General features: G+C 39.9%; 1 protein-coding gene across 4 annotated transcripts; it reads left to right on the top strand.

The window, feature by feature from the left end:
* The first annotated feature begins 928 nt into the window (after positions 1-928).
* Positions 929-26,836, top strand: RCBTB1 (RCC1 and BTB domain containing protein 1). Of its 4 annotated transcripts, none has more exons than XM_075046253.1 (12): positions 929-1,107; positions 6,996-7,166; positions 9,170-9,320; positions 9,809-9,975; positions 12,697-12,855; positions 13,918-14,025; positions 14,980-15,122; positions 18,100-18,290; positions 21,219-21,345; positions 21,841-21,992; positions 22,673-22,803; positions 25,941-26,836. In XM_075046253.1, exons 2-12 carry the CDS (start codon positions 7,023-7,025, stop codon positions 26,079-26,081), a joined length of 1,614 nt encoding a protein of 537 aa, XP_074902354.1. In that variant the 5' UTR covers positions 929-1,107; positions 6,996-7,022; the 3' UTR covers positions 26,082-26,836. The 4 variants fall into 4 exon arrangements, with proteins under 4 accessions (XP_074902354.1, XP_074902358.1, XP_074902357.1 ...); XM_075046257.1 differs by lacking the exon at positions 929-1,107 and adding an exon at positions 7,320-7,459; XM_075046256.1 differs by lacking the exons at positions 929-1,107; positions 9,809-9,975 and adding an exon at positions 7,320-7,459.

The raw sequence follows: 26,836 nt of genomic DNA, 5'->3' as shown, positions 1-26,836 counted from the left end.
TTCCTGGTTAACAACTTTGTGTAACAAAAGAGCTCTCTTGGGAGGGCTGGTGTCCAATCTTCCCTTTCCTGGATCCTCCCCCACAGCGCTGCCTCCTGCTCTATCTGCAGGTATAGCCACAGCCAAAACTGTAGCGACAAGACTATGTCAATGCTCCCTTCTAACATCCACAGGTTACTTATATACCGCCTAAAACCCTTTGAATGGAAAGAAGTCTTTATGCGAGGGTGTCAGGAGACCGTTAACGCCACCTCTCGGATCCAGCCGGTGTCGGGCGTTACAGGCTCTAGCCTGAAGTACACCGGGCACGGATCCTGCCCGGTTCTGACCGGGGCGGGAAGCCCGGGCTGGCTCCAACCCCACCTCGTTTTCCTCTCGGCCTCACGCCAGTGAGGATGCCGGGCCAGAAAGGTGTCATCCTACCCCTGCCGCGGCCTCGCCCAGCGAAAACAACCCCCGGAGCTGCTCGCTGGGGCCGGGCCGCTCACGGAGGCCTCACACAAGCCCGCGACGGGTCGGGACAACCCCCCGCGACGGGCTGGTCTGAGGGCAAGGGGGGGGGCTGCGCCAGGACGGGAGCCGCAGCGGAGGGGTGAGGAGAGGACTGTGGGCTCCCGGAGGGGAACGGACCCCGCCGCCGCCCGCTTCTCCCCTCACGGCGAGACCCTGAGGCGACGGCGATGGCGGCGGCGGCTCCGCTGTGGAGAGGAGGGGGCGGGGCGGGCGTCACGCGGCCACCGCTGACCGCGTCCAATCGGCGGCGGGAGCCGCGGCCCGCCGGGGCCACGTGACGGCGCGCGGGCGAGCGGTCGAAAGCGGGAGGGCGGGAGAGAGGGAGGAGGCGGGGCCCGCCTCGTCCCTCCCGAGGCTTGGCGTCACGTGACGCGTCACTTCGCCGCCGCCGTCGTTTCCCCCCCCCCCCCCCGCCCCTCCTTGACCTGCGGCGGGGCGCGCGCCCAGCGGCCGTTAACGGCCGCGGCTAACGGTCGGCGTTAACGGCCGCCGGTGACGGCCGCGGCTCCTCCGAGCGACTTGGAGAAGCTTTCTCTGTGAACTTCTCCCACACAGCTCTCTGGAAGGCTCTCTTCCTGCTTGGCGTAGCTCACAGTATGTTCTCACAGGGGGTTTCGGGGGGGTTTGAGGGTCTTTTTTTTTTCCTGATTCGTGGTGTTTCAGTTCATCCTTCCCTTTGTGGTCCGCTTCCTGAAGGCTGAGATCTAGCTTACCGAAAAAAGCAGGGGTCTCAGCAATTTATTTATGTTTTTCCTCACCGAGCTTTATATAAATAATTAGTGTTTCTTCATTTTTTTAAATACACTTCTCCTGAATTAAATATTAAAGGAATATTTACTTCTTTAAAGGAACTTTCTAATTTAGACAGTTTAAGTGATCTCTTTTGGAAAGCGCGTTGTCTGCTGGCAAAAGGTAAAAGGAGCTTTAACCGTTTAAACTAGGGATGGGGCTATGAGAAAAAGATACTAAACATCGTAAATGGAAATGTGTTTGGAGCACAAAGTTTCTTTAGGAAAAAGAGTGTTTGGAAGATGTGAAAATTCTTTAGAGCCTTAACATGAATATTTTCCTTTGAATGCTTATCTGTATACATCAGGTTGAAATACAGGTATTGCTTTAGAAGGTGTCCCGAGTGAATGGCTTCAATAAGTTGCAGTAATGGTTCAGCTTAAAAAAAAAAAAAAAGAAAAAGGAGGCATATTGTGACTGTAATTACAATTTTGTTATGGTGAGTGGATGTCTGTTATCCTACTACAGGTTTTTTCCTATGGCTAAAACAGTCGTATGTTCATTAGTATTCATGTGCATGGTGGTTTTTGCTTGCTTGTATCTCTTTCAGCTGGTTACTCAAAGCAAATAGGAGGTCTGGTTGTCAGTTCTTAGATCAGCAGGTTTTTCTTTCCCTCTATTGCTCATAAAAGGCATCAAAAAATAAATCGTGCAGAGGTTTGAACACACAGATTTTGTCATAGAAATCTTGCCTTATGTAAGGTCTAAGGAAAGTAAGTTAAGGCACGTGATTTCAGGGAGCGCAATACCTTTTTGTTGGCAGGGAGAAAGCCGCAATAACATCGCTTGGTTCACGCGTTTCATTAATGTCAATAGTATGCATTGTTTCCATGTCCTTTCTCCATACTGAAATACGAGATTAAAAAAACAAACGTAACTGGAGAAAACATGGGGAAGATTAGTGTTATGTCTAGGATTTGACTCTTGGTTGAGGTGTACTTAAAATTAAAAAAGGATCAAGCGTGCCAGTCATTTCGTGTTGTTCTAAAGCCAGATATCCCAGCTTTTGTGTTCTCACTGCTGTTTATAATTCCCATAGACAATTAGGAGAAATGAAGGCCTGAGCCTGCAGTTTCTTTCTGTGCAAGAGTAAGTCTGCCCAGCTGGAATAAACTGCAACGCTGGAGCCTGAGAAAAGAGTGAAACAAACAAATGTGCAATTGTGTTTAAATAGCCTTTACAAATAAGGGGATAATCTTTGAGGAGTTAACTATAGTTTTTTGTTGCGCTGACAATTGGTACTGTGTACCCGGTAGGATGTTGTGTTAGGCTATTGTTCTCTCCAGCATGGATTTGTTTAGCTGAACTATAAGCTCTGTAAAACTTTATCTAAAATCATTTAACAAACATTTTGTAAACACTGTCTTTTCTTTCTTTTTTTTTTTTTTTTTTTTTTAGGCAGGGATTCATGTTTGTCTACATATGTCACTGGGAGTCAGCCTGCACACTTTTTCTTTAGAAAGCAAACTAGTGAGAAGTTGAATGCATAGGCAGCAGTTTAGCACAGAATTTTCGAAGGGCTTATGTCTCTGAAAGCATGTGGCTTTTTTAAATTGTGAGCAAATCTAGATTTTGGGGTTTTTTCCCCTAATGTTGGTGACTGCTCCGAGTTCAATTTCTTTTTCTCACAATATGTGGCCAGTTCAGTTTCCTTCTCTACAAGTCATCCTGTCTTGCTTATTTTTAGCCTCACTGAAATTCAAACAATCATCTTTGTTTCTGTTCCTGTTTGTATACTGATATTGTTGGATAATTTCAAAGATGTCAAAGCAGTTAGAAGAGGTATCATTGATATAAGCTCCCTCTGCTGGTTAGTTCTACAGTAGAAATAAAGCTATATGGTATATAGTTGTTTATCACTGAATCATGCAGGAGAAATTAAAAGACAGTTAAAAGCAGTGACATACAGTGTTTCTAAAAGCAACTATCTACCAGAGCACCAAGTTTAAGCTTACGACTTTTATACTCATAAGGCTTTTAATTGCAATTAACTTGAAATCTAGATGCTGATCTGTAAATGACAGAAACTCCTTAGAACTGCTGCTGCCATGTTGGTTACAGAATTTAAACAATAGCTTGAGAGCTAATATATTGAGACAGCAATTTGCATACAGATTAAAATAACTTCATTACTTTGGTCTCCATCTGGTACATTTGCAACATCTGTTGCACTTACAAACTTCCAGTTAAGGTGCAGTCCTTGCACAGTGTGTAATGGGGCAGGGTCCAGGCCTCAACGTCACTATCAGGAGAAGTAAACAATAACCTTAGCTCTCTTACTGATGCAGTACCGGAAGGGTGAGTGAAGGACACTGTGTTTCTTTGTGCCATTGCTTGCAATGACATGACTGAAGTCTCCTAGATCAGCCTTTTGTAGCAAGGATTTGCCCAGAAGAAACCCTGTACACGCCTTTCCCCACCCATATTCAGGTAAAGGCTGTGCAAGGTTGAAGTTTGAGTGTGATTGGTGTGAGAGGTCAATCACAATATTGCAGAGTATCTACCCTTTTGGAAAGTGTGCAGTATGTCTTGGAGGATGCTAAAATTAATTTGGTTTCTGTTTTGATAACAGTGAATTACTTTACTGACATCTCCATTTGCAGTACTATATATAAATATATATTCCCCAAATACTCTTTTCCCACTGTAGACTTTTTTCTTTTTTTCCCCTCCTGTGGCAACGAGAACTTTTATTAGAAAACTAGGAAGTTGACTAAGGTTGTTAAGGCATCCATCTTGAGGGAGGAGAAAGGTGGTGCTAATGCCTAGGTTGGGCATTTATTTTCTGTGGAAAATGGAGAATAAGTAGTTAAACCAGCTTTTTATGCACAGTTAAAGCTAAGAAACAGTAGTCCATGTATAAGCCCCAGAACTTTCAAGTTTGTATGTTATTTCACTCATTTAGACATAAACAAAAATAGCTGCTGTTTGTTTCTACTGCAAAAACGTTGCAACTTAATGATGATAGGTACTCCAGCAAACAGCAGCATCTAAGGGCAATAGTTAATATTTGTAGAGGACGAGAAAAGGGTGTGTGTTTGAGAAACAGTATATATTATATATAAAAGGCAAGAGATGTTTTCTGTTGTTGGTTTGTTTTAAGGATTTTTGAGACCCTTCATTGGTTGCTAAAACTGGAGAGGCTTTAGGATTTATATTTATTAAAGAAACTAACCTGCCAGTGGCAGATGAGTTGTCATTAAAAACCTCTTAGGGAAAACCCTTGAAATAACTTTGTAGGATTGTAGTAACAGTTGAAATTGGAAATATGCAGCATTGTTTTAGAAAAAAGTGTTACATCTGTCAAAAATTGTAAGGTTCTTCATCTGTGGATGGAGTTCATCGCTCATGTCTTCAATCTGGAAATTGTTGCGTGCTTGAAAGCTTTTATTTTATCTGCTGTTATTAGTTTGTGTGACAAGATATCCAGTTGAGCTTTGAGGTATGGGAAATGCAGTGTAACTCGCATAGGTTTTGGAAGTGCTTAGAAAGGTTTTGTCAAAGAGGAGTGGTTAACTGAGTTATACAGTAGTGGAAAATAAGCCAAGTGGACGGATTGAAGACAATACAAAGATCAGTCGGGGAGAGATAAAGTAGCACATTTTAAAATGGTTACCTTTAGAGTAGAATAGGTTCTCAGGGTGCTGTAAAACTTGTTAATGTTAATTTACTAGTATATTCTCCATCAAAATATCATTTTGTCTTCATGCCTTAAATTGACAGGATGCGTTGAAAAGAACTTAAGTGAAGAAAATATTTTCCTTAATGTCCAGTTTGAGATGTTTGTGTGTTGCCAATTGTATATGATATGAGGCAAATTAAATAGGTAAAGTCAGAAGGGACAACTAGTTCGTTTGCTCAAAAGAACACGTCATTGCTGTCTCCTTTTAATTGATTGACAGTGTCACACGTTAAAAGGTTTCCCAAAGTGAGATAACAAACCTTAGCAGCTAACTAGCCTCAGTTTGTAACTGGACTAGAAATTAAGAAGGCTTAAATGCATTCAAATCTGTTTAGCTGTGTAGAATGTGCTGTTGTCTTGTCATCAGGTAGACTTTGAAAAGCTGTTCTACAAATAAATTTATTATGGATGTGCTATCTGGAGACTTGAGGTGTTTTCAAGACCTGCTTCAAATGTGAAATGTAGAGTGAAGTCAGGCTCTTAGAGAGGTGCCTGTAGAGCAGAGCTGGGTTGCTGGAGCAAGATAACAGAATTTGATAAGGAGACAAGTCTGGATTTTGTTTGTGTTTGATTTTTTTGTATGCATACTTCCATTGTGATGTCAGTGTTTCTCAAACTTTAAAAAAATAATAATAATGATAAACCCCCTCCTTCCAAAAAACATCTGCACTGAACAACCTGTATGTTAGGATTGACTGCTGGTCTTGAGTAGCTTTCTGGAGCCCTGTCTTGGTTGTCACAGTTTTGAGAACCAGGCATCAGATGCAAAGGAAAGAGGCTCTCTTGTGTTCTCACTGTTATCCATATCTGATACCCAGGCATCATCAAGAAGAATCCTGACTTGAAGGCAACAGAAAAAAGAGTAGGGGGATGGGGTAGGACTGGAGCAAACAAATGAAAAGGAAGGAACTAAATGTTGATGAGAGGGTGACATCTGGATAGAGACTGCATTTCTTACTCATTGAATGATTCCTTAGCTGCTTTTTTTTTTTTTTTTTTTTCTTTTTGAAATGGTTTATTGTGATTTGTATCATGCCATTGACATTCTGTGGAATTGTCCACCTAGGGCTTTTCAGATTTTACACACTGAGCATGGATCATAGATTTTCAGTGGCAGAATCCCTTCAGGGTATGAGTGATGTTACAATTTTTATGTGCAGGATTGAAGGCCTAGATAAGCTCTGTATGTTTGTGTTGACTGTCAGCTTTGTTCTTGAGCTGGTGCAATTGTCCTGAGGAAACTGGGAAGAAGGAGCATTGTGGAAGGATGGATTGTATACATCTGTGTTCACTGACAGATGATGTCTATACCCAGTTGTGCTTCCAGCTTTTAATGCGGTCCAGCTTGTTTCTAAGTAACAGATTATGACAATTTTACTTAGTCACTTTTCTCTGATGTGTTTCACTGCTTAATTGTACAAACTCATGAGTTTATCTCATGCTTCTGTGCTCTCACAAATAGTTTTTGACCATAATAACAGCTTTTGATTATGCAAGAGATGGCAGATTTGGGTCATATGCTCAACAGTCCCAGCTTTATTTTTATTTGCAGGTTTCACGTATACATCAACAGCTTGCTTACATGGCATATTTAAGTTCTAAGACTACAAAAAAAATGTCATGAGTGAAAATTCTATAAATGGGAATTCCAACTGAAATTCCCTCTGAAAATTCCCTCAGAAATCCATTCTGACAGCAGTGGATATTTGCTAGATCACAAGCTTTTAATAAGTTTGCTTGTAGAACGGCAGATGTTCAGTTGCACTGAATACAGTTTACTTAAATATCCTGTTAAGAAAAGATCTGTTCTTCCAATGTCCTACCAGTGACTTGCTATTTGTTCACCTTAATACATGGAAATATAATTACATAGTTCATACAGAATAGAATGTTACACTTTCAGAGCCATAACATGTGTCTTTTTCTCTAATTTAAAGGAAATTGTCTTACTGCCTATTGATGAAAGTGCAAAATACACTTTTTAATACGCTTTTTTTTTTTTTTATTACAGCAATGTAATCTTACTTGTAGAAACATCATGACACACAGCAGCATCATGGTGGATGTAGGCAAGTGGCCAATATTTACCTTACTGTCACCTCAAGAAATAGCATCTATTCGGAAAGCATGTGTATTTGGTACATCAGCCAATGAAGCTATATACATAACGCACAATGATGAGGTAAGACTGTAATAAAGTGGAACATGTACTCTACAGGTAGTTGTTTTCAGAGTCCATGGAATACTTGTAAATTAATAGCTTCTCAAAAGCATTGTGTGAAATTTGTGTATTTCAAAACAAGTTGGATATAACTTGTAATTTTTTTTTTTTTAGTTTTGTGTGGGGACCATATAGATGGAATATTTAGAAAACTTGCAAATGGCAAAGGCCAGGATGGATTACATGCACTTTTGAAGACAGTCAGAATTCAAAAGAAGTTGTGGTAGCTTGAAATTAAGTGCAAGCACTTCCAGGTATGAAGATATAAAATGAGGATATGGCTTGCTAAGTAACAATACAGCGAAAGATTATCTGTGGATTTTAATGATTCAGAAACTCAATGTGAGTTAGCATTGTGCTGCTGAAAGAAAACAAGCCAGATGTTCTGGGATGAATTAATGGGAGTGTTTCTTGTAAGACTGGGTAGAGTACGATTTCTTTTTTTCCCAAAGTCCTATCAAAGCTGCCTGTAGGATGAGCCTCCTACAGTGCAGCTGTGGCTGCTCTTTAGAAACTGCTTTTAAAAGAAGGTGGTGTCTTCTACTTTCACAGTTTAATACTTTTTATAGCACAGTTCTGTGGCGGGTTGACCCTGGCTGGATTCCAGGTGCCCACCAAAGCCATTCTATCACTCTCCACTCCTCAGCTGGACAGGGGAGAGAAAATATAACAAAGGCCTTGTGGGTTGAGATAAGGACAGGAGAGATCACTCACCAATTACTGTCACGGGCAAAACAGACTCAACTTGGGGAAAATTAGCTCAATTTATTACCAATCAACCAGAGTAGAGTAATGAGAAATAAAACCAAATCTCAGAACACCTTCCCTCCACTCTGCCTTCTTCCCGGGCACAACTTCATTCCCGGATTCTCTACCTACCCCTGCCAGCGGCGCAGGGGGACGGGGAATGGGGTTTACGGTCAGTTCATCACACATGTTATCTCTGCTGCTTCATCCTCCTCAGGGGCAGGACTCCTCACTCGTCCCCTGCTCCACCGTGGGGTCCCTCCCACGGGAGACAGTCCTCCATGAACTTCTCCAATGTGAGTCCTTCCCACAGGCTGCAGTTCTTCATGAACTGCTCCAGCATGGGTCCCTTCCATGGCATGCAGTCCTTCAGAAGCACACTGCTCCAGTGTGGGTCCCCCGCGGGGTCACAAGTGCTGCCAGAAAACCTGCTCCGTGGGCTCTTCTCTCCATGGGTCCACAGGTTTTGCCAGGAGCCTGCTCCAGCACGGGCTTCCCACGGGGTCACAGCCTCCTTCGGGCATCCCCCTGCTCTGGCGTGGGGTTCTCCCCGGGCTGCAGGTGGAGATCTGCTCTCCCGTGGACCTCCCTGGGCTGCAGGGGGACAGCCTGCCTCACCATGGTCTTCATCACCACAGGCTGCCGGGGAATCTCTACTGAGGCGTCTGGAGCACCTCCTCCTCTCCTTCACTGACCTGGGGGTCTGTGGGGTTGTTTCTCTTACATGTTCTCACTCCTCTCTCTGGCTGCAGTTTCTATTGCACAGCAGGTTTTTTCCCCCCTTCTTAAATCTGTTCTCCCACTGGCACTACCACCGTCGCTGATGGGCTTAGCCTTGGCCACTGTTGGGTCTGTCTCAGAGCCGGCTGGTCTTGGCCCTCTCGAACACAGGGGAAGCTTCCAGCAGCTTCTCACAGAAGCCACCCCTGTAACCCTCCCCGCTACCAAAACCTTGCCACACAAAGCCGATAGAAGTTCCTGCAAATGAGAAGCCTGGCATCCAGGCCTGCATGGATCTGAAGAGTTCAGGCTCATCAGTTAACTTCCAAAGTGTCCCTGTGCTGACTCTTGAGCTTGTTAACTTCCATGAGGGAAGTCTCCGGTTCTCGAGAGTCCATGGCAAAACTCTGTCCTGGCTTTATGAAGACCTGGATGTTACCACATCTGTGCATACCTGAGTATAAATCACTTGAAATGAGTATTCCTCTGTTTTTCAGGTATTTGTTTTTGGACTGAATTGCAGTAATTGTTTGGGAACTGGAGATAATCAGAGCACAATAGTACCAAAGAAATTAGAAGCCTTATGTGGAAAGAAGATTTCCAGTCTCAGTTATGGAAGTGGACCCCATGTTGTACTTTGCACTGAAGGTAGAAAATTAACATTTAGTATAGAACATAAGTTACAGATTTTAAGTTCCACTTGCATTTAACAAGAATGGGTTAAGGTATAATTGTATTACCTTGTTAATTGGGTAATGTACACTAAGGGGTTCTCATTGGTCTTAAGTGGAACTAAATGTGTTCTGTAATAGGTAAAGTAAGTTTCCATTTCCATTATGTTGCAGCTGTAGAGTTTTGCTCTATCATTTATGACATACTCAGTCTTACCTGTGCACTTTTGTGTATTTCCACAATAAATCTAGAGGTTATACTGTGATATATATATATATATATATAAAATAGTTGTATACAAAGTATATAATTTTTTAGTATGTGGATGATTTGTGTAATAGTTTCACTGTTTGTTAATGTCCATCACTTTCATGTTGGCATTTGCTAACTTCTTAGAATTCTGTCTATCTTAACTTCCTTGGAATTTTTGGTGGTTTTTCTCACAAGCTTAAATATTTTTGCAGATGGTGAAGTGTATGCTTGGGGACATAATGGTTACAGCCAACTTGGGAATGGCACAACCAATCAGGGCATTACTCCTGTTCAAGTTTGCACAAATCTGTTAATAAAGAAAGTGGTGGAAGTAGCTTGTGGTTCTCATCATTCCATGGCACTAACGTTTGATGGGGATGTAAGTTGAAACCTGTTCAAATCTCTTAATCTCCTTGTAGTGAATAGTGCAGGTGACCTTGCAGTCTGAAGTTCTCTCTTTCTCTACAGTGTAGTTACAACATAACCTTTTCTCCTACTGCCTCAAACTAGGATGTCCTTTTCTTCAGAGCAGACCTGAAAACAACTCGAAAAAAAAAAAAGCCCACCCACAAACCCCAACAAAAAAAAAAACCCAACCCAACCACAAAAACAGGGGAATAAAAGCTTAGTAAACTTTTGCCTTTCATTTGTTGTATGTTTCACAGGGATGAAAACGAACAGCTGTGTCACTTACAGGTGAAAGATTGGGTTTGTAAGGTGCAAAATGTAACATTACTGTTTGCTCACAATTCTTTATTTAAGGGGTATATGTCCAGTTATTTGTATCCACTGGTTAGCGTTTAGTCCTTTTCTTCTAGTCTTCATGATTTCCACACTGGCACTATGAAAGAATGTTGCTCTGCACACCTTTGAATACCTTTGTGTGTAGCTAATGAAAGAGCACTTGGTTTACTTCCGAGTCTGCTTTATGCTATTTGTTTACATGGCTTAAGGCTATGTGTAGTGGGAAACAAGTACAATTAGTTTCCACTTAGTCAGATTTGACCAATGTGTGTGTATCTGACTTGAGTTGCGTGTTACTGCATGGAGGAAAGCCTCTTTTCAGCTCTGCTTTAACAAAAGAAGAGTTCTAATTTTAAAACCTTCCTAACGATGAAAATGGAAACTATGATTCTTTCCATCCTGGTAATCTGAGTGTCTGTGTTACGGTTCAGTATGGAGTCATAGTGCAACAGTAATACAAAGCAGCAAATCAGTATTTTGAGGGTAGAAAAGAGATGTTGGGTTAATTAAAGTGATCTGGGTTGTATCTGAAAGGAGAGCCTGCACTTAGGAAAGATCTTCATGCTGTCAAATTTGCCATGGTTAAACTATAAAATTTGGTGTGCATGCAGGAAGGAGAGGGTGTTCATGTGTTAGTTAAACTAGTGGTGCCAGCTGCTGTGTGGTAGCTGCCTCTGATGGCCATGCTGTCTCTTGCAATAAATGTAACATGCTTGAAATCTCAATGCAACGGGGAAGTTTCTTTGTGTTTGCCATGGAGTTGATATTTGCAGCTTGCTTGCCATTGTGGCTAGCTAATGTACTATAAATCCATCCCTAGCGTACCTTGCAGTAGCTTAGTCTATTTGTGCTCTGAGGTTTTATCTGTACCAGAATTGATTATACTGAAAAGAGTGAAATGTGTTAAGTAGCAGTGTATTTACAGAAAGATTTGGCTGCAAAAACCCTTGTGACTTGATATATCTAGAATTTCAGAGAGGCATCGAAGTTGGAAGTATTTGTGGAAATACTTGGTATAATTCATTTGTACAGTTGGTTCAGTGCAATTTTAATGCAGTGTAAATTTAAAAAATAAGTATCAGTGATAGACTTAAAGGACTGCAGACATTCATGCTTCTCTGAGAGAGGAAACTGATTAGCTCTTTGGCATTTTGATCTCCCTTCTGAGATTCTCGACCTCAATTTTTTTCTGTGTTATTGAAATAAAGATATTTTATAGAGCATCTTCAAATATTCAGTAGGAATCGAAGGTCCAGCAAATACAAGTAACAAAAAGCAAAGGACTAATGCTTTCTTTTGTTCATATTAGACATGGTAAATGGGTTGTGTTGGTGGGGGGGTTTTGGTTCTTGTCTTTGGTGGTTTTTTGGGTTTGAGGTTTTTGGTTTTAGGTTTGGTTTTTTTTGGTGGTGAGGGAGGTGTTTGTTTCTAATGACTGACTTTTGGTTTGGTGTCACAGTAAACAGGCAGCTTCTGGCACCAAAGGATGTGCAGACTTGACATGAGGGTATCTGTCAGTGTGCTTTTACTAGCTAGCATGTCTGCGGCTGGCTATTTCCAAGAGGACAAAGTTTTTAACTGGGTGAAGCACCAGAGAATGAACTATCAGAAATAGTTTTATGCCAAGCTATGGGTGTGTATGCATGTAATAAAAATTGAAGGAACTGAAAATATAAAGCTATAAATATTTTTTTTTATAGCAAACTACTTCCCTGTCTTCTGGACTTTTAGAGGAAGGGAGCCAATATTTTTGTTTCTATTATTATTAGTTTGCCACTGGCAAACTTTGAACTGTCAGAGATGGTGCTTTTTTGTTAATGCCATTGTGTAGGAAAGGTTTGCTACTATGAAACATTGGCTGACAAATCCACCTCCTGTTAGAGGTCTTGATAGATATAAAAGGTATGATGAGTGTCCAGCTATAACCTGGTGGAGAGTTCTATGAAGAAAACTAAATAGCTGTAAATTGGGGAGTTCAGCTTGTCTGGGAAACAAATGACGTTCTGGCTTGCATTCCTTTTTCCAACATCATGAAAGTATAAAGACAGTTCACTCACTGTGTTCTTTGTCTTATAGCCTGTCATACATTTCATATGGAAATATGTTCCTTTTGTTGCCTGTTGTAGTTGGATGCTCTGATTCTGTAGCAAGAAGCTGAAAAAAGTGCTAAGTTCATATTTGCTAGATGAGTCCTATTGCTGTTTATAATTTTCAGCTGCTGAAAATTAATTTTAAGCATTTTAGCTCATTAAATAGGACAGTTTACCCAATCTGACTACAGTAAGATTATCATTTACTACTATCATTACTACTGTTAAGGCTTAAACTGCAGATTTTTGTTTGTTTTTATGGACAGCTGTACGCTTGGGGCTATAATAACTGTGGTCAAGTTGGATCTGGATCTACAGCAAACCAGCCAACTCCTCGGAGAGTTTCAAACTGTTTACAGGGTAAAATGGTGGTTGGCATCGCTTGTGGTCAGACCTCCTCCATGGCTGTAGTAAACAATGGTGAGGTAAGCAGTGCTGTGTTCTCACATTCTCTCTCTGTTACCTGAACTTACGAGGTTAATGTCAGAACATGGAGAAATGCTGACATGGAGTGCTCAAGGTGTATAGATTTGTATTCATAGAGTTATATTGATAACTTCTGAGAGGGCAGTTTAAGGAAAACTCTGCGATTAAGTGGAGATGCTGTCTGTACACTAAACATTCCTTCTTACGGCAAAGACTGTATTGGAACACAATTCTTACTGAGTCTGCAACTGCAAGAATTTGAATAGTTGTATTAAGCACATCTGTCTTCATATTTCAATAGATTATTTAACATGTCTTAAGTAGATTTTTTGAAAGCGTGCACAGTTAAATAGTTAATCTTTCTGCAAGAATACACTGACTGATCCTGGTTCTTAAACACATTGCTTAATTGCCAGCAGCAAAACTAAACCAAGCTTTTGAACATTGCCCTAGTATTGTGCAACTGTTCCATTCTAGGTATGAACTGTAACCTCAATTTTACTACATTTGTCCAAACTTGAAGCGTAGCATTTCTTTGTGACTGGAGGGATTGTAAAAGTCCCTGAGGTTGAGATGAGCTTTCATAGTACATACTTCTGTCCTGATATGTCCATCATAACAAAACTAAAGGAAAAATTAGAGCTAAACTGGGGATTTCAGTTTAAACTAATCCAATAGCTAATTAGCTGATCAGCATAACTAATTTCTTGTTTTCTTTTAAAAAAGAGAAAATAATAAGGAAAAAGAAAGGTGTAAAAAACCTAAAATGTTGATGCTATGGGAGAGATTTTGGTATATTGTAAGTTTATTGCAAAATTCCTAGTACTTTGAAGGCAAATATAATTTTGAAACCTTATTTGAAAAGTAAATGCAGGCTTGAAAAATTTAATAGTCAGTCATTGCAGTATATTTAATATCTTTCAGCCTTCTCTCTATTGCTGTTGAAATAGTGTACAGTTTTTTAATAAGACGTACTTTTTGACTTGTGCTTGATACTAAGTCTTAAATGTTCTATAATTCTACAGAGGAGTGGCTTAATTTTGTTTTCCTTTTGCAATCAGGTTTATGGCTGGGGTTACAATGGTAATGGTCAGCTAGGTCTTGGCAACAACGGCAATCAGCTAACGCCATGCAGAGTGGCAGCGTTACATGGTGTGTGTATACTCCAGGTATGTCTAACATGGAAATAAAAATGCATTCATGTTACTAGCATCTGCTAAAACTGTATCTTTGGAATCTTATACCTGCTTCTAGATTTCACAGTTCAAATACTGAATTTTTTTAGCTCCTATAAATTATATTACGTTTATAAAAAGTGCAAGTAATCTATAAAATACTTGCTTTGTGAATGTTCTGAATGATTTAAAGTTAGCTAGTGTAACTGTAAGTAAATTATGCTATGGATACAAATTGCATCTTTGTTACGAAGCTGAATGAATGAAATACACCAGACAGAGACAGGAAATGAGGGGGAACAAGATGTTCAAATTGGAATCTACATCAATATTCTAATTAGCTCTTCAGAAGTGAGGGGAGAGGGAAAATGAGAGTTATGGGTGTGGGTTTGGTTGTTTGGTGGTTGGTTTTTGTTTGTTTGTTGGGTTTTTTTTGTTTGTTTTTTTTGGTTTTTTTCCCCAGCTAAAGAATAAAACTAAAATTTGGGATTTCCTGGGTTTCTAGTAAGGTTCTGTGAAATTTCATGTGATAACTTGGGTTGAACGGTTTTTGGCTGTTGAACTGCAGCGCTCTCATAGTTTTTATAGTATTCAAAATATCAAATTCTGAAAGTATCAGAGTTGCAAGATGTGATGATGAAGTTCACTGTTCTTTGTGTGAAGAGCCTGCAACTGAAAGCAAGTACAGGCTAGCGAGACTTTGCAAGAGTGCAGTAAATTATTTAGGAGTAAACAATGAACACTAAATTAATTAAGTTGGGACTTTTCCAGTACCTACAGTTAACATATTTTGTGTTACCTTTAAGTACTGAGGAGTAACACATTGTAGTGCTAAATGAAGAATGCCGGAGATATTTAACATCAGCTAGACTAAGGTGTAATATGTGCGATAATTTTGTTTCTCATGTCTGTTTTGTTTAGTAGTAATGCTTTTACATTTACTTACAGATTGCCTGTGGCTATGCGCACACACTAGCACTAACAGATGAGGGTTTGCTCTATGCCTGGGGAGCTAACACTTATGGGCAGCTGGGAACTGGCAATAAAAGTAACCAGCTAAGCCCGATGCAGATCATGATGGAAAAAGAAAGGTAATCTTGCTGAAGCTGTTTCTGGATTGATAAGTCTGAGCATGTGTTATGCAGCCTCTAGCACTGGAAGCATGCATGTGTAGGGCTTGGTGGATTGTTTTTCTATTGCTAATGTTAAAATCGTAGGAAAGGATGGTAACTTACTGTTTATTATAGACTGAATGCTTTTTGCTATCTGTAATGATTATTGAAAGTAAATGTACTTTGTTTACCTGATACTAAAAGATAATGAATGACTAAGTGTTAGGCTATTCTAAATATGGCTCCTTTGGTTAAAAATTTGGAGCTATAAAATCAGTAAGCCAAGCTTTTAAACTGTATTGAGGCCTACATTAACAACAAAAAAAAGGCGGGGGGGGGGGGGAATGAAGCACCACCTTTGTAAGAAGTGACATGTGAGGAAAAAACAATTTTCTGAAAGGCTGACAATAGCTGACCACATAAACAGAACTTGATTTGCAAGGTTGCTAGAGCTAAGGGCAGATAATGCCGCTTTTATCAGTGGTACCAGTTAGTAGTTTGTAGTTTCTTAGTTTCCTAGAGTTGTCCACCCTCCTTTAGCACCCTTGTCATCCTCATATTTGAGATGGCTCTTCTGCTGTTCACCTACAAACTTGGACCTCGGTCCTGTTCTCAGGGCCCATGTGTATACCTATAGATTAATGTACCTCTGTTTGGAAACCGCTTAGTCTATAATCTCTTAACCTGTAAATCTCTTAATTTGTAATCTCCTCTTAACTAGGAAGCACTTGTGGCTGGTTTTTCTCCTCCATTTCTGAACTGTCTTTGTGGGAAGTCATTCCTATTTTTTACTGTTTCTTACACTTAACATGAAATTAGAAGCTGCACAGTACTGAGATTACTTAAGAGCTTAAAAAACGGGTGGGGGAAAGAAGAAGGGAACCATCACAATAGAAACCACTGAGGTGAGGCTAGCTTGTCTGTGAAGGAACTGACACTAGTGAAGCAACCTGAAATATTATTTAAAAAAGCACTGGGAGAGAAATGTGTATGTTTGCAAATAGATCAACTTTGTTTTCTTAGCGATTTATTTCTTGAGTGAACTAAGGGGAACTGTCGTATTTAGAACTGTGTGAACTCAAGCATGGGATTATAATAAAACTGGCATTTGTTCAATGACTAAAGGAGGGAGAAAATATCATAGAACTTCTGCTTGGAATCTAAGGGAGAGATAAGTCACTTGAACTTACTCGTCTTGCTTGACTTGGCTGTCTTGGAAACAGTGCTATAAGTGGGTGAGCTGTCATTTCTCATGAAGCATATTACTGCTGCTTCTCCCTGTCTTTTCATTTATATAACTCTTTTGTCATTTATATGTAATGCTGGTGACAGTTCCTTAGGAGGTAGCATTTGATGCCATCTTGAAGAATATTGCACATACAGCTTGTAAGGAACTTCTAGACTTTATTTTGTGTTAGCTTAGAGGAACAGCTATGAGGGTCAGTGGCCTGAATTTTGATGTTAAACACATGATGTAATGTGTTACAGTACATGTTCTACTATAGTTCTTAAGTACAGTATAGTTACTCTAAAAATAAGAATCTGTTCTACTAAGGAAGAAGTTTGGGGAAGGAAGTAGTTTAGATAATAGCTATGATGGAAAGTAAGTTGTCCCTAAAACAATTACTTTAAGATGTCTCTTGGAGAGATGCTGAAAGATCTGTGTTGTATAGAGGTTCCTAAGTTGATAATGGTGTAAAACAACCCATTAGTCTTTTATCTGACAGAAATTATCGATACATGTACTGAAAGTGATTGTCGATTCTTTCTGTGTTTTATCTTGAAATAATTTTTGCACTTAAAATGTGGGCTTTGTGCTAAAAAAGCTTTTTGCCTAAAAAGCTAACTCTTCATGGATTTTGTTCTGTAAAGGAACAAACTTTTTGATATGTGTATTCTTAGCTTGGAAAGACATTTATTTGTTCCATTTGATCTGTTTCTGGCACAAAAGCATTAAATCCTTTGATGCATTTTTAGTGTGGAGAAAAAACAGGAAAGCATAGCTTTTATTTTGAACTAATGCTGGAACTTCCCCTGTTTTTTTGCTTATCATGAGAACAGAGACACTGGAAATGTCCTTGCGGTCCTTTTAATGGACATGTGATTCTTTTCAGTTCTTGTAATGTTTCAGATAGCAAGTTAGGGATTGCCTGAACAATGAGGGAACAGAACAGATAAGTGTGCATCAGCAGCTCTGGTATCTTAAGGAACTATGTGAGATGGGTGAAAATATATAGACTTTAGTTAGAAAACCGTCATAGCTCTTCAAGAGTGTGGCGTTAAGTGCATGTATTCACTTCTCAAACAAGGTACTGTCCATGTTCCATGCTGAATTTCAGTGTTGAGGAAAGGAAACTAACAGCAAAATAAGAAGTCGGAAATACAGGCAGTAGGTCAGATCTCTGTTTACATACAAAAAAACAGATTAAAAGGGGGGTAGAAGGGTTTCCTAATAAAGGCTTTGTTGCAAAATACATGGGAACTTAATTTCAAAACAAGAGAATTTTTACAATATCTGTTTGAAAGAAGTTCTGAAAAATGTTCTGCAAAAATCTTAGTAGTATAACTTTCCTGCCTGTTCCCTAACTGGAAGTTTTATAAGCTCCATAAGCATTTCTTCTTGAGAATAAGTGTCTGATGTGCATTGGTTTTAAAGGGGAAAACCAAAACTTTGTTATTCTTGATCCCTTTCCCATGGTTATGGAAGAAAAGGAGGAATGTCAACTGATGAGAATGACATAATGAAAGCAATATCTGATTACAGTTAAATCTACAAGCAATCGGAAAATGTCATTGCAGTTTTTCAACATCCATTCAAAAAGTATCACGTTCATGCAGAACAAAGAAAGAAGTAGGGGAGTGTAGATGCATAGTTTGGTTGGCTGTTATTTTGGTGAGGCGTTTGTCACTTGTTTCTGTACCTGTAAGTATCTCACATGGTTTCTTCTGTTCTCAGGGTTGTGGAGATTGCAGCCTGCCACTCTGCTCACACGTCGGCTGCCAAGACCCAGAGCGGCCAGGTGTACATGTGGGGCCAATGCCGTGGGCAGTCGGTGATCTTTCCCCACCTCACTCACTTTGCCTGCACTGACGATGTGTTTGCTTGCTTTGCTACCCCTGCTGTTATGTGGCGTCTTCTATCAGTAGGTAAGAACAAGCTGTGATACGGCAGCCAGTGCTATATTCTCTGTGTACGTTTGTAGCGATTAGTACAGGATACCATTTCTGTGGCAGGATGGTTCCTGCTTCAAGGAGAACCAGCAATTAAAACTAGCTCATTTAGCTAGGATTTTTTTTCTTCTGAAGAAAACAGTCTACTTCAGCAGCTAAGGATCTAGAATAGGGTTAACAAGATTGTTTGCGTGCAAGTATACATCTGGAGAGAACCCCGTTTTACAATTGTATTGTGAATATTGTGTATTTCCTACATCTGTATTGTTTGAGCTCCAGCTCAGGACTGAGGAGGACTCCTGGATCATTAAATGTAACTTTTTTCTCTTAAAACTATTCCTACTTGGAAGACTGCTCCTGACTCTTGTTACTTTGCTATCTAACAACTTTGAATTATAAATGTTATCTCTACCTTTCCCTCCTTAGTATTTACCCTTCCAATATAAACATGAAGGAGCGAATCTCTGTCCTATGTTTCACCTTAGGAAAGTAAAGTAACACAATTCCAAATTTTCATTTTGTAAGATGATTTCTCTCAACTTGATTTAGTTTGACTTTCCCCAAAGACAGGCAGACCTGTAAATAATAGTCCCTGTAAAACAAGACCCTACTATAATTGTTTTCTCTGTTGAAACTCTCATCTTATGTTGCCTTGGATTACACTTTGGGATGCAGTCTCTGTGAACCAGCAAGTAAGCCCAAGCCTTTCTTCTTGATTATCTTTGATTTACATCCTGCTAATTCTTATTTGACCCCAAATATGCTACAAAGTGCTTAGCCTGCACTTTCTTGAAAACATGAAGGTGTTTTCATGTTCCAAACATGAAGATGTTTTCATCTTGGATCTGCTGTTTCAGTTCGCAAGATCATTTAGGAAATCTGATCTGTTTTCATATTGACAACAGATCCTAATTTTGTTAGTCCCTGTACAAAATTGGTTTTATGGAGGGATCGCATCCTAAGTAACCTTTCTCCAGACTCAGACTTTATCTTTGCATGTGGCTTGTCCTAACCCAGCTTCTCCATCTTAACTTATCATTTAGCATGTTATCACATTTATAGAGGTCCAGATAACAGCATCTTGTCTATAGAGGAAAACTGCAGAGATTTACTAAAGAGAGAGATTAACTTAGAGTGATCTGCTTCTGGGTAAATCCAAGTCTTGTTTTATCCCACTTCTCACTTTCTCCATTCTCTAATCCTCTGTGATATGTGTTAGTCTTGCCCTCTGTAGAGATCTGATGGTTGTCCAGGTCTGTTACCTTTTGCTAATAGTGAAGGCTGTTTAAATGACATTTCCCCAGTTTCAGTACCTTTCAAGTTCTTGATTTTTTTTATGAAGTATTCCCAGACTGAGTATAACAAGGTATTTGACTTTTGTACCTGCATTTTAATTCCTCTTAGACTTTGGGAGTTCTTCCCCTCTTATTCTGATAATCCTACTTACTGAATATTTAAATCAAAAGCATTCATTCTGGAGGCATTTTTAATCTCCATCTTCCATACGCATTTTTTCCTTCTCCACCTTTTTCATTCATATAGGTTAAGAAAAACCTTTTTTTTCCTTAGGCTTTTTTTTGTTTGTTGTTTTTTTTTTTTATTAGCGAGAGCTAACTCTGCATAAAGGTTATTGTTCTACTTCCAGTCATGATGGCTCTGCCACAAAAATGAATCATTCACTCAGGATTGGCTGTGGTAAAGTACAAATCTGCAGCCTTTTTTGAGGAACGAACTTAAGGTATTTGGAGTGAAAGTTGATCTACTGCATAGCTTAAGCTAAGCTGATGACCTAGAAAAAAAATCACATGAGCAAATGGAGGAGGATTGGAGCACAGTTTAGTTAGCCCCGATGAGATGCAGGTTCTGTGGATGATCCGTGTAAATCGGAGGATTGTACGGTCTTTTGTGGCACAAACATGACTTGTCTGTAATAGCAGAATTTCTTTTTAAATAGCAACTAATTTAGCTGTCCCTAATGGTAAAGGGTAATTTGTGGATTGTCTGTGGATGAACAATGTGCAGTCCTGTGGGACAAGGGAGACAGACCACATCCCATTATAGTGGAAATCCACTTATTTTTCTTTTCCATACTTTGCTTCTTAGAAGCCATGTGTTTTGAAACACACTTTTAAGATGCATCAGCAGAAGCTTCAAATAGTGTGTTAAATTAGGTTTTCTAATCCACTTCCAAAATTGCTGAAGTCCTGTGTCCTAGGTTGTACCAAGAACAGAGTATCTACCGTCTCTCTTCTTCAACAGCACTGCTGTTGGATTTTGTGTTGTGATAACCGAGTATAATGGTGTCAGTGATAGCTCGTGTTAGTGAGCCCTGGCAAAGACCTTAACGGACAACCTGCAGGCTATATCCAATCTGCCAGCACAAAGAAGTGGCCAACTGGTGACACGTTTCCTTACTCTTTAGGCTCAGGTCACACCACGGCTGAAGTACTGTCCACCGTGTCTCAAGTCAGTCACAGGTGATGCTGTAGGCTCCCATTACCAGCAGTCTGCAGGTTAGCTGCAGAGACTAGTTTGCAGGTGGCAGAGCTGAGCTGACCCAGCACTAGCACTGAGCTGCTAGAGGCTGGCGATTTCATGGGTGGAGAGTGAGAGGAACTACTCCAGGTACTTGCCTTGGTGCTGTGCGACCTCTGTGCAGTGAGCTGGAATGGGAACTGCTGACCAGTGCTGCCTGTAGCTGCTGTGGAGCAGACCTTGCCAACAGGAAATGGTATTGGTTTAATTCATTCCTCCCATTTCACCGCTTAAGCCGATGGAGCCCTGGTACTGACCTATTTTCCTTGATACGCTCTTAGTTGAGCTGCTAGCTTTAGTTAGCGATGTGTGTATGTTCTGCTTAAGATGCTTAACATGTTTTGGTTTGTTTTAAAATTGTTTCTGTAGAGCATGAAGACTTTTTAACAGTAGCAGAGTCTCTGAAGAAAGAGTTTGACAGCCCAGAAACCTCAGACCTAAAGTTCCGTGTGGATGGAAAGTACATCCATGTCCACAAAGCTGTTCTGAAAATCAGGTAGTGGTCATGTTTCACACCTCTTGTTTATACAGAATAACCTCTTGGTATTGCATCTTAAGGGGGGGGACAAAAAGTAAAGGGTAGGGAGGGACCCCTAAACCTGTAATATATAGCATCTATGTACCCATAATCACTTTAAATGAAGTGATTGTAAAAGGAGTTGAATCAAAACTCTGTCTTAAATGGTCCATATTAAATTTTCCCTAAGCCCATTTGTTGTTTGCAGGCTGATAAATTCTGTTAAGTTGGTCTGTCTGCAATGTATACATAGACGTTTCTGTAACATAGATCAAATAAGGGTTTTATCTTGATGCATAAGTATAACAGTGGCCACCGTCTTAGGAACCAAAATGTGGACCACCAGCTGCGATGGGGTATAGTAAAATATTTGTGAATACTGCAGAGTGCCCCAAATATGTTTTCCAGGGGGACTGTAATGTAATGTTCATGTGTTCATATAATAGTGTTCCAGATGATGTCTTTGTCTCTTAGGTGTGAACACTTCAGAACCATGTTCCAGTCATACTGGAATGAGGATATGAAGGAAGTGATAGAAATAGACCAGTTTTCTTATCCTGTGTATCGTGCCTTTCTTGAGTACTTGTATACAGACAGTGTTGACCTTCCGCCTGAAGATGCAATAGGTATTGCTTATGGTCCAATTATGTTAGAAGGCAGCATCCAGAAAAACCGAGACAGGGGATGCAGAATAAATGTATTGATATAGGCTTCTAGTCTCACCTGTAATAGATTTTGCTGGGGATTAATTAAGCTGTCTTTAAAATACTGTTGTAGCAAACCTACTACAGCAAAAGTGGTGCATATTTAGAAATTAACTATGAGCAGGTTTTTTTAAGGTTGGGAGAAAAACTATTTCTCTGGGTTAAAATACTTGCATATTTTACTAAATTGAGTCAATTATTGTTTAGGATAATATTAAAGAATCTCAGTAGATCTAATAGGGGGAACTTGGACAGCAGATCAAAGAGCAAGCTGTAATTCAAGCACAGATTTTTGTAACGGTAGCTTTTTGCTCGTGTTCTGGTGGTGCCTGTTTCGTGACAGTTCCACTCGCAAGCAGTTAGGTATGCAAATCAGTGGAACAGCTTGTGTATTTACAGAGATTAACAGGATTGCGGTATGAGGTAAAAGGCCTTTCTTCCTGTGTAATGATAAAATACATTTTTTTTAATAGTGACCTACTTGCAAAAAGCATGATATAGGCATAGAGAATACAGATGCAATCTGTACCACAGGAGCATAAACTCTTGTTGAAAGAGCAGAGATCGTCATAATTGACTAATACGATGGTGTTTAATTGCAGGGCTTTTGGATTTGGCTACTTCGTACTGTGAAAATAGGCTGAAAAAACTGTGTCAACACATTATCAAGAGAGGAATTACTGTGGAAAATGCATTTTCATTGCTCTCTGCTGCTGTCAGATATGATGCGGAGGTAAACTTCTAAACTTCAATCTCTTAAATAGGTGGCTGCTTTCCGACTTAAACTATGGAGAAAAGCAGTCAGTTATAAATTCATATAAGTGCTCTCTCACTTACTAGCAGATAACACTATTTGCCATTTTCAGAATTTGAGAATGTTGGACTTATAAAAACTGTATTTGCCATGAGAGATGTATCTTTTTTTTCCTTTTTTTTCTTTTTTCCCCCTGCAAACCAGTACTGGAAAGGTGAACTAGTACACATATCTAAAGATGGCTTAAGTCCCAGGCTGAGACTCGGTATCTGTAAATGTTTGCATTGCTTAATTTCATGGTAAAAGGTTATGGTGTTGTGCCAAGCTTCATGAATTACTATTTCCGTGGGGGAAAAGAAAACCCTGTAACAAAAAATTTCTGAGGATGAAGACACTAACTCTGAAACAAGGAAAGGGTTTAAATACAAAGCAAAACCCATAACATAATGAAAAGCAGTTTTGTAAGCCTTAAGTTACTTATTTGTAAGGTGGTGTGTTGTGTGTGTTGTCATATGGTGGTAGGTTTGGGGATTGAGTGCGTTTGAGGTTTTTTTTGGTTGTTGGGGTGGTTTTTTTTGTTGGGCTTTTGTTTGTTTTGTTCAGCTACAATCAAGTACGCTTTCAGTCTTCACAGTACGCTAATGAAGCGGCAGGATAAGAACTGCTTTATGGGCCTAATAGATGTTGAAGACAGAGAAGTGGTGTGTGGAAAGGGGGGAAGGCTAGTGCAGCTTCCCTACTGCATAATGTCCGACTTCACTACTAGATCACTAACGTGCTGCTTCGTGAACTAATCAGGAAGTGTTCCTGGGCTTGCTTTGGCTCTGTGTTCAGCATAGTATCTGTGCATCGTGTCTGCAACTTCAATTCGTTGGTTTTTAACTTGCTTTTTAACTTATGCTTATAAAGTGGTTTTGGTACTCAGTACATCAACTCATTGCTTTTTCTTGTACTTGATATCCAGCGATTGGCATGCAGATGCCCTAACTTATTTCAGAGCCTTGTAGTGTGTTGCTTGTTTGATACACTTTACCCAGAGGGCTGTGTTAGTGTCTGAATTGTGGCTTCAGCTCTACTGTGAGTAACGATTTCTTTGGTGGGAGTTCATGGAAAATAGGAAGATTTTCATATTGTAGCCTTAAAAGATTGTTTGCAGGATGGGTCTTCAGTGTGTGATTGATTCCGCTTGTAAAGGGTAGAAGAAATTCACTTGGCTGTGCCTTACTAGCTAAACAAAGTTAGAACCGTAGGCTTAAATGCTACATCAGGGAGAGAATGGGTGATGCTGAGGGGTTGGGGTTTAGTAAAAAGTGGTTTTTACATGCAGTAATGTTAGATGGGGGCTTGAAATTCCTTGGGTGGTGTAGTTCATTCAAGGGACCGTGTGTCTAGAAGACAACAGTTAAAAGAAGCTGCTTTACTAATTTAAAATACCTCCATGACATGAAACTCTCCTATACTTCCTTTTGGTGACTGACTGAATTGAAGTGGCTAGAACTAGGTCAGGTCTGGCTTCTTACTGTAGCTTTTAAAATAATCATGGGATGTACCTTGTGCCTTTATTCACTTAAGTCTATATTAAGTACAGTTTGCTGGGAGTGCATCCATCTGCAAATGAAATTCAGCCTTTTTTTATACAGAACTTGAAATTTTCCAAAGTTACTTACTAATACTACAATATTTCTGTTTATTGTATGCTTCTGTTGCATTGACTTGGAATATGAATTTTTTTAATAAAGCAGTGCAAACTATTGTCATGTGTATGATGTAATTTTGTTTAAAATGCTAGTTCATTCTGTTACTTAAAAAAAAAAAAAGAAAACCATCAGTGTTCAGTTCTAATAAGCTTGTCTTTTTTCGTTGCACAGATGCCACACAAGTCAAGATCTACAGCTTCAGAATGCCTGGTTTTAGGCCAGGATATATTTTTATATTATTGTTGTGTCAAGAACTCTCACTGGCACACAGTTGCTCTAGCTTTCAGTATTGACCTTAAGTGAAAATATGAATATTAATCAGTCTTTCATACCTCACGTGGCTTAAAGAGCTCTGCAAATTTGTTATGCCTTGCTGCAGCGCCCAGCCTGCTGAGCAGCTAAGGAAGGGTGTGTTCTCACGTGTGAAGTACTAGTTCTACAAACTTACAACATAAGGAAATTAGAACAGGGTGGGGAGTTGATGTTCCGTAAGGGCTGCAGCATCTTCCTTATAGCAGTGTAGATCTGCACCACAAAGAGTAGATTTCCTCCTCAAAAGAGGAGTTGGAAACAAATAATCTGAGTGGGAAGCATTCTGCGGCCAACCTTATATTGACAAGGACTGCGTCTTGGTTTTTTTTAGACATTCTTTCTCTCTGACATCCTGCAGGTACAGGGATGGTTGTGAGGCTTTTCTAATTGTTAGATGGAAGGCACTTCCAAGTAGACTCAAATATCCAGAGTCCACTTTCTGCAAGAATTGCTATGCTGTATTGTGCCACAGTACTTCGGTTGAATCATTTTTGGGACATCTGTGAAATACTTTGTCACCCGAGTCTGTCCCCAGTGCACGGAAAGGCCGCCTGCCTGAACTGGGCTTTAAAACTCTCCAGTTGGTACACGCTTGCATTGAGCCTGGTGACAAGCAACTTCATGGCTTCAGTTAAGCCCTTAACTAAGCAGGAAGTCAAGCAACCTTATGTACGGATTTGAGTTTGTTATGGAACAAAGGAGCTGAATTTTCTTAATCCACAGTCTTGGTTATATATCATTACCCCAAGATCTCCTGTTTGTATTGGGTTTTAATAGCTGTCAGCAAATGCAGCCCAAACTCTTTGAGTGGGAGAAGTTTTAACAGCCGATTTTTGTGACTGCAGCTATATAGCGAGAACCAAATTACGGTTACTTTTCCCCTTGTAACTGTCACATGGGTAGAATTACTACTTTCTGCTGCATTGGTGTAGTGACTGTGTGGGGGGAAAAACATTGAGAGCCACTGGGTTAATGCGTTTGTCTAATTCTCTGCAAAAATAAAGCATATACAGGCATTTGTGCCTGAATGTAAATTTCAGTAATGGAAGCAAAGATAATAAGATCTTTTTTTTTTTTTCTTTCTTTTTTTTTTTCTTTTCTGTTTAGGACTTAGAGGAATTCTGCTTTAAGTTTTGTGTCAATCATTTGACGGAAGTGACACAAACTACAGCATTTTGGCAAATGGATGGTCCCCTGCTAAAGGAATTCATTGCTAAAGCCAGTAAATGTGGAGCCTTTAAGAACTGAAATGAGGCTGTAAGTTCTGGGTGTTGGTAGGGGTTTTTGCAGTTATAATGGGATGTCATAACTGTACAGGTAAAAGCAAGTGTCACCTGGTCTCTTGTACCAGAAGATGTGAAAGGCCACAGTGAAAACAAATGCTTTCTGTGCTGAAGAGTGAACTGTTGTGAAAATGTCAAGCAAAATATCCACATGCATTTAGCAAACCGGGCTGGTGGAACCAACTCGAGATTTGAGGTGGAGAGAGGAAACCCTGCAACTGCCTGTTAGTATTTTCAATTTACTTTTGGGGTTGGAGCATAGTCTGACCTGAGCCACTGAATGACATCGCATCATTAATGCCCTGGGATTATAGAGAAGCAAATGGCGTGGGTATCTGTTACTGCGTGCGCAGGGCTGTGAGTGAGTTTGCCATTTGCTGCGTGTAATTAACCAGTGTATCCAGTGCTTAGAAAAGCATGCAGAAATCATACATCCTCAAAGCCTACGCAAGTAGCTTTGAAGAAAGGGGTAACGAGCCAATCTAATCAGACGTAAATCTATATCTTTGGGTATGTAATCTTAATGTCAGTTGTAATGTGTACTTTGTGTAATCTGTTCAAGCAATATTTATAATGGTTAATGGAAAAAATTCCCTCTGGTGGCTTCAGATTACAGTGGTTCCCTTGGTGGGGGGTATACACTGTTCTGAAAGTGGGGGTCTTGCATTTAAGTGTTGTATAAATCTAAATGACATGTAATAAAATTCACTTTTTTTTGTA

This window comes from Buteo buteo, chromosome 14 (assembly GCF_964188355.1).
Source record: "Buteo buteo chromosome 14, bButBut1.hap1.1, whole genome shotgun sequence".
In the NCBI taxonomy this organism is placed as follows: domain Eukaryota; kingdom Metazoa; phylum Chordata; class Aves; order Accipitriformes; family Accipitridae; genus Buteo; species Buteo buteo.
This window is presented reverse-complemented; position numbering and strand designations above follow the sequence as displayed.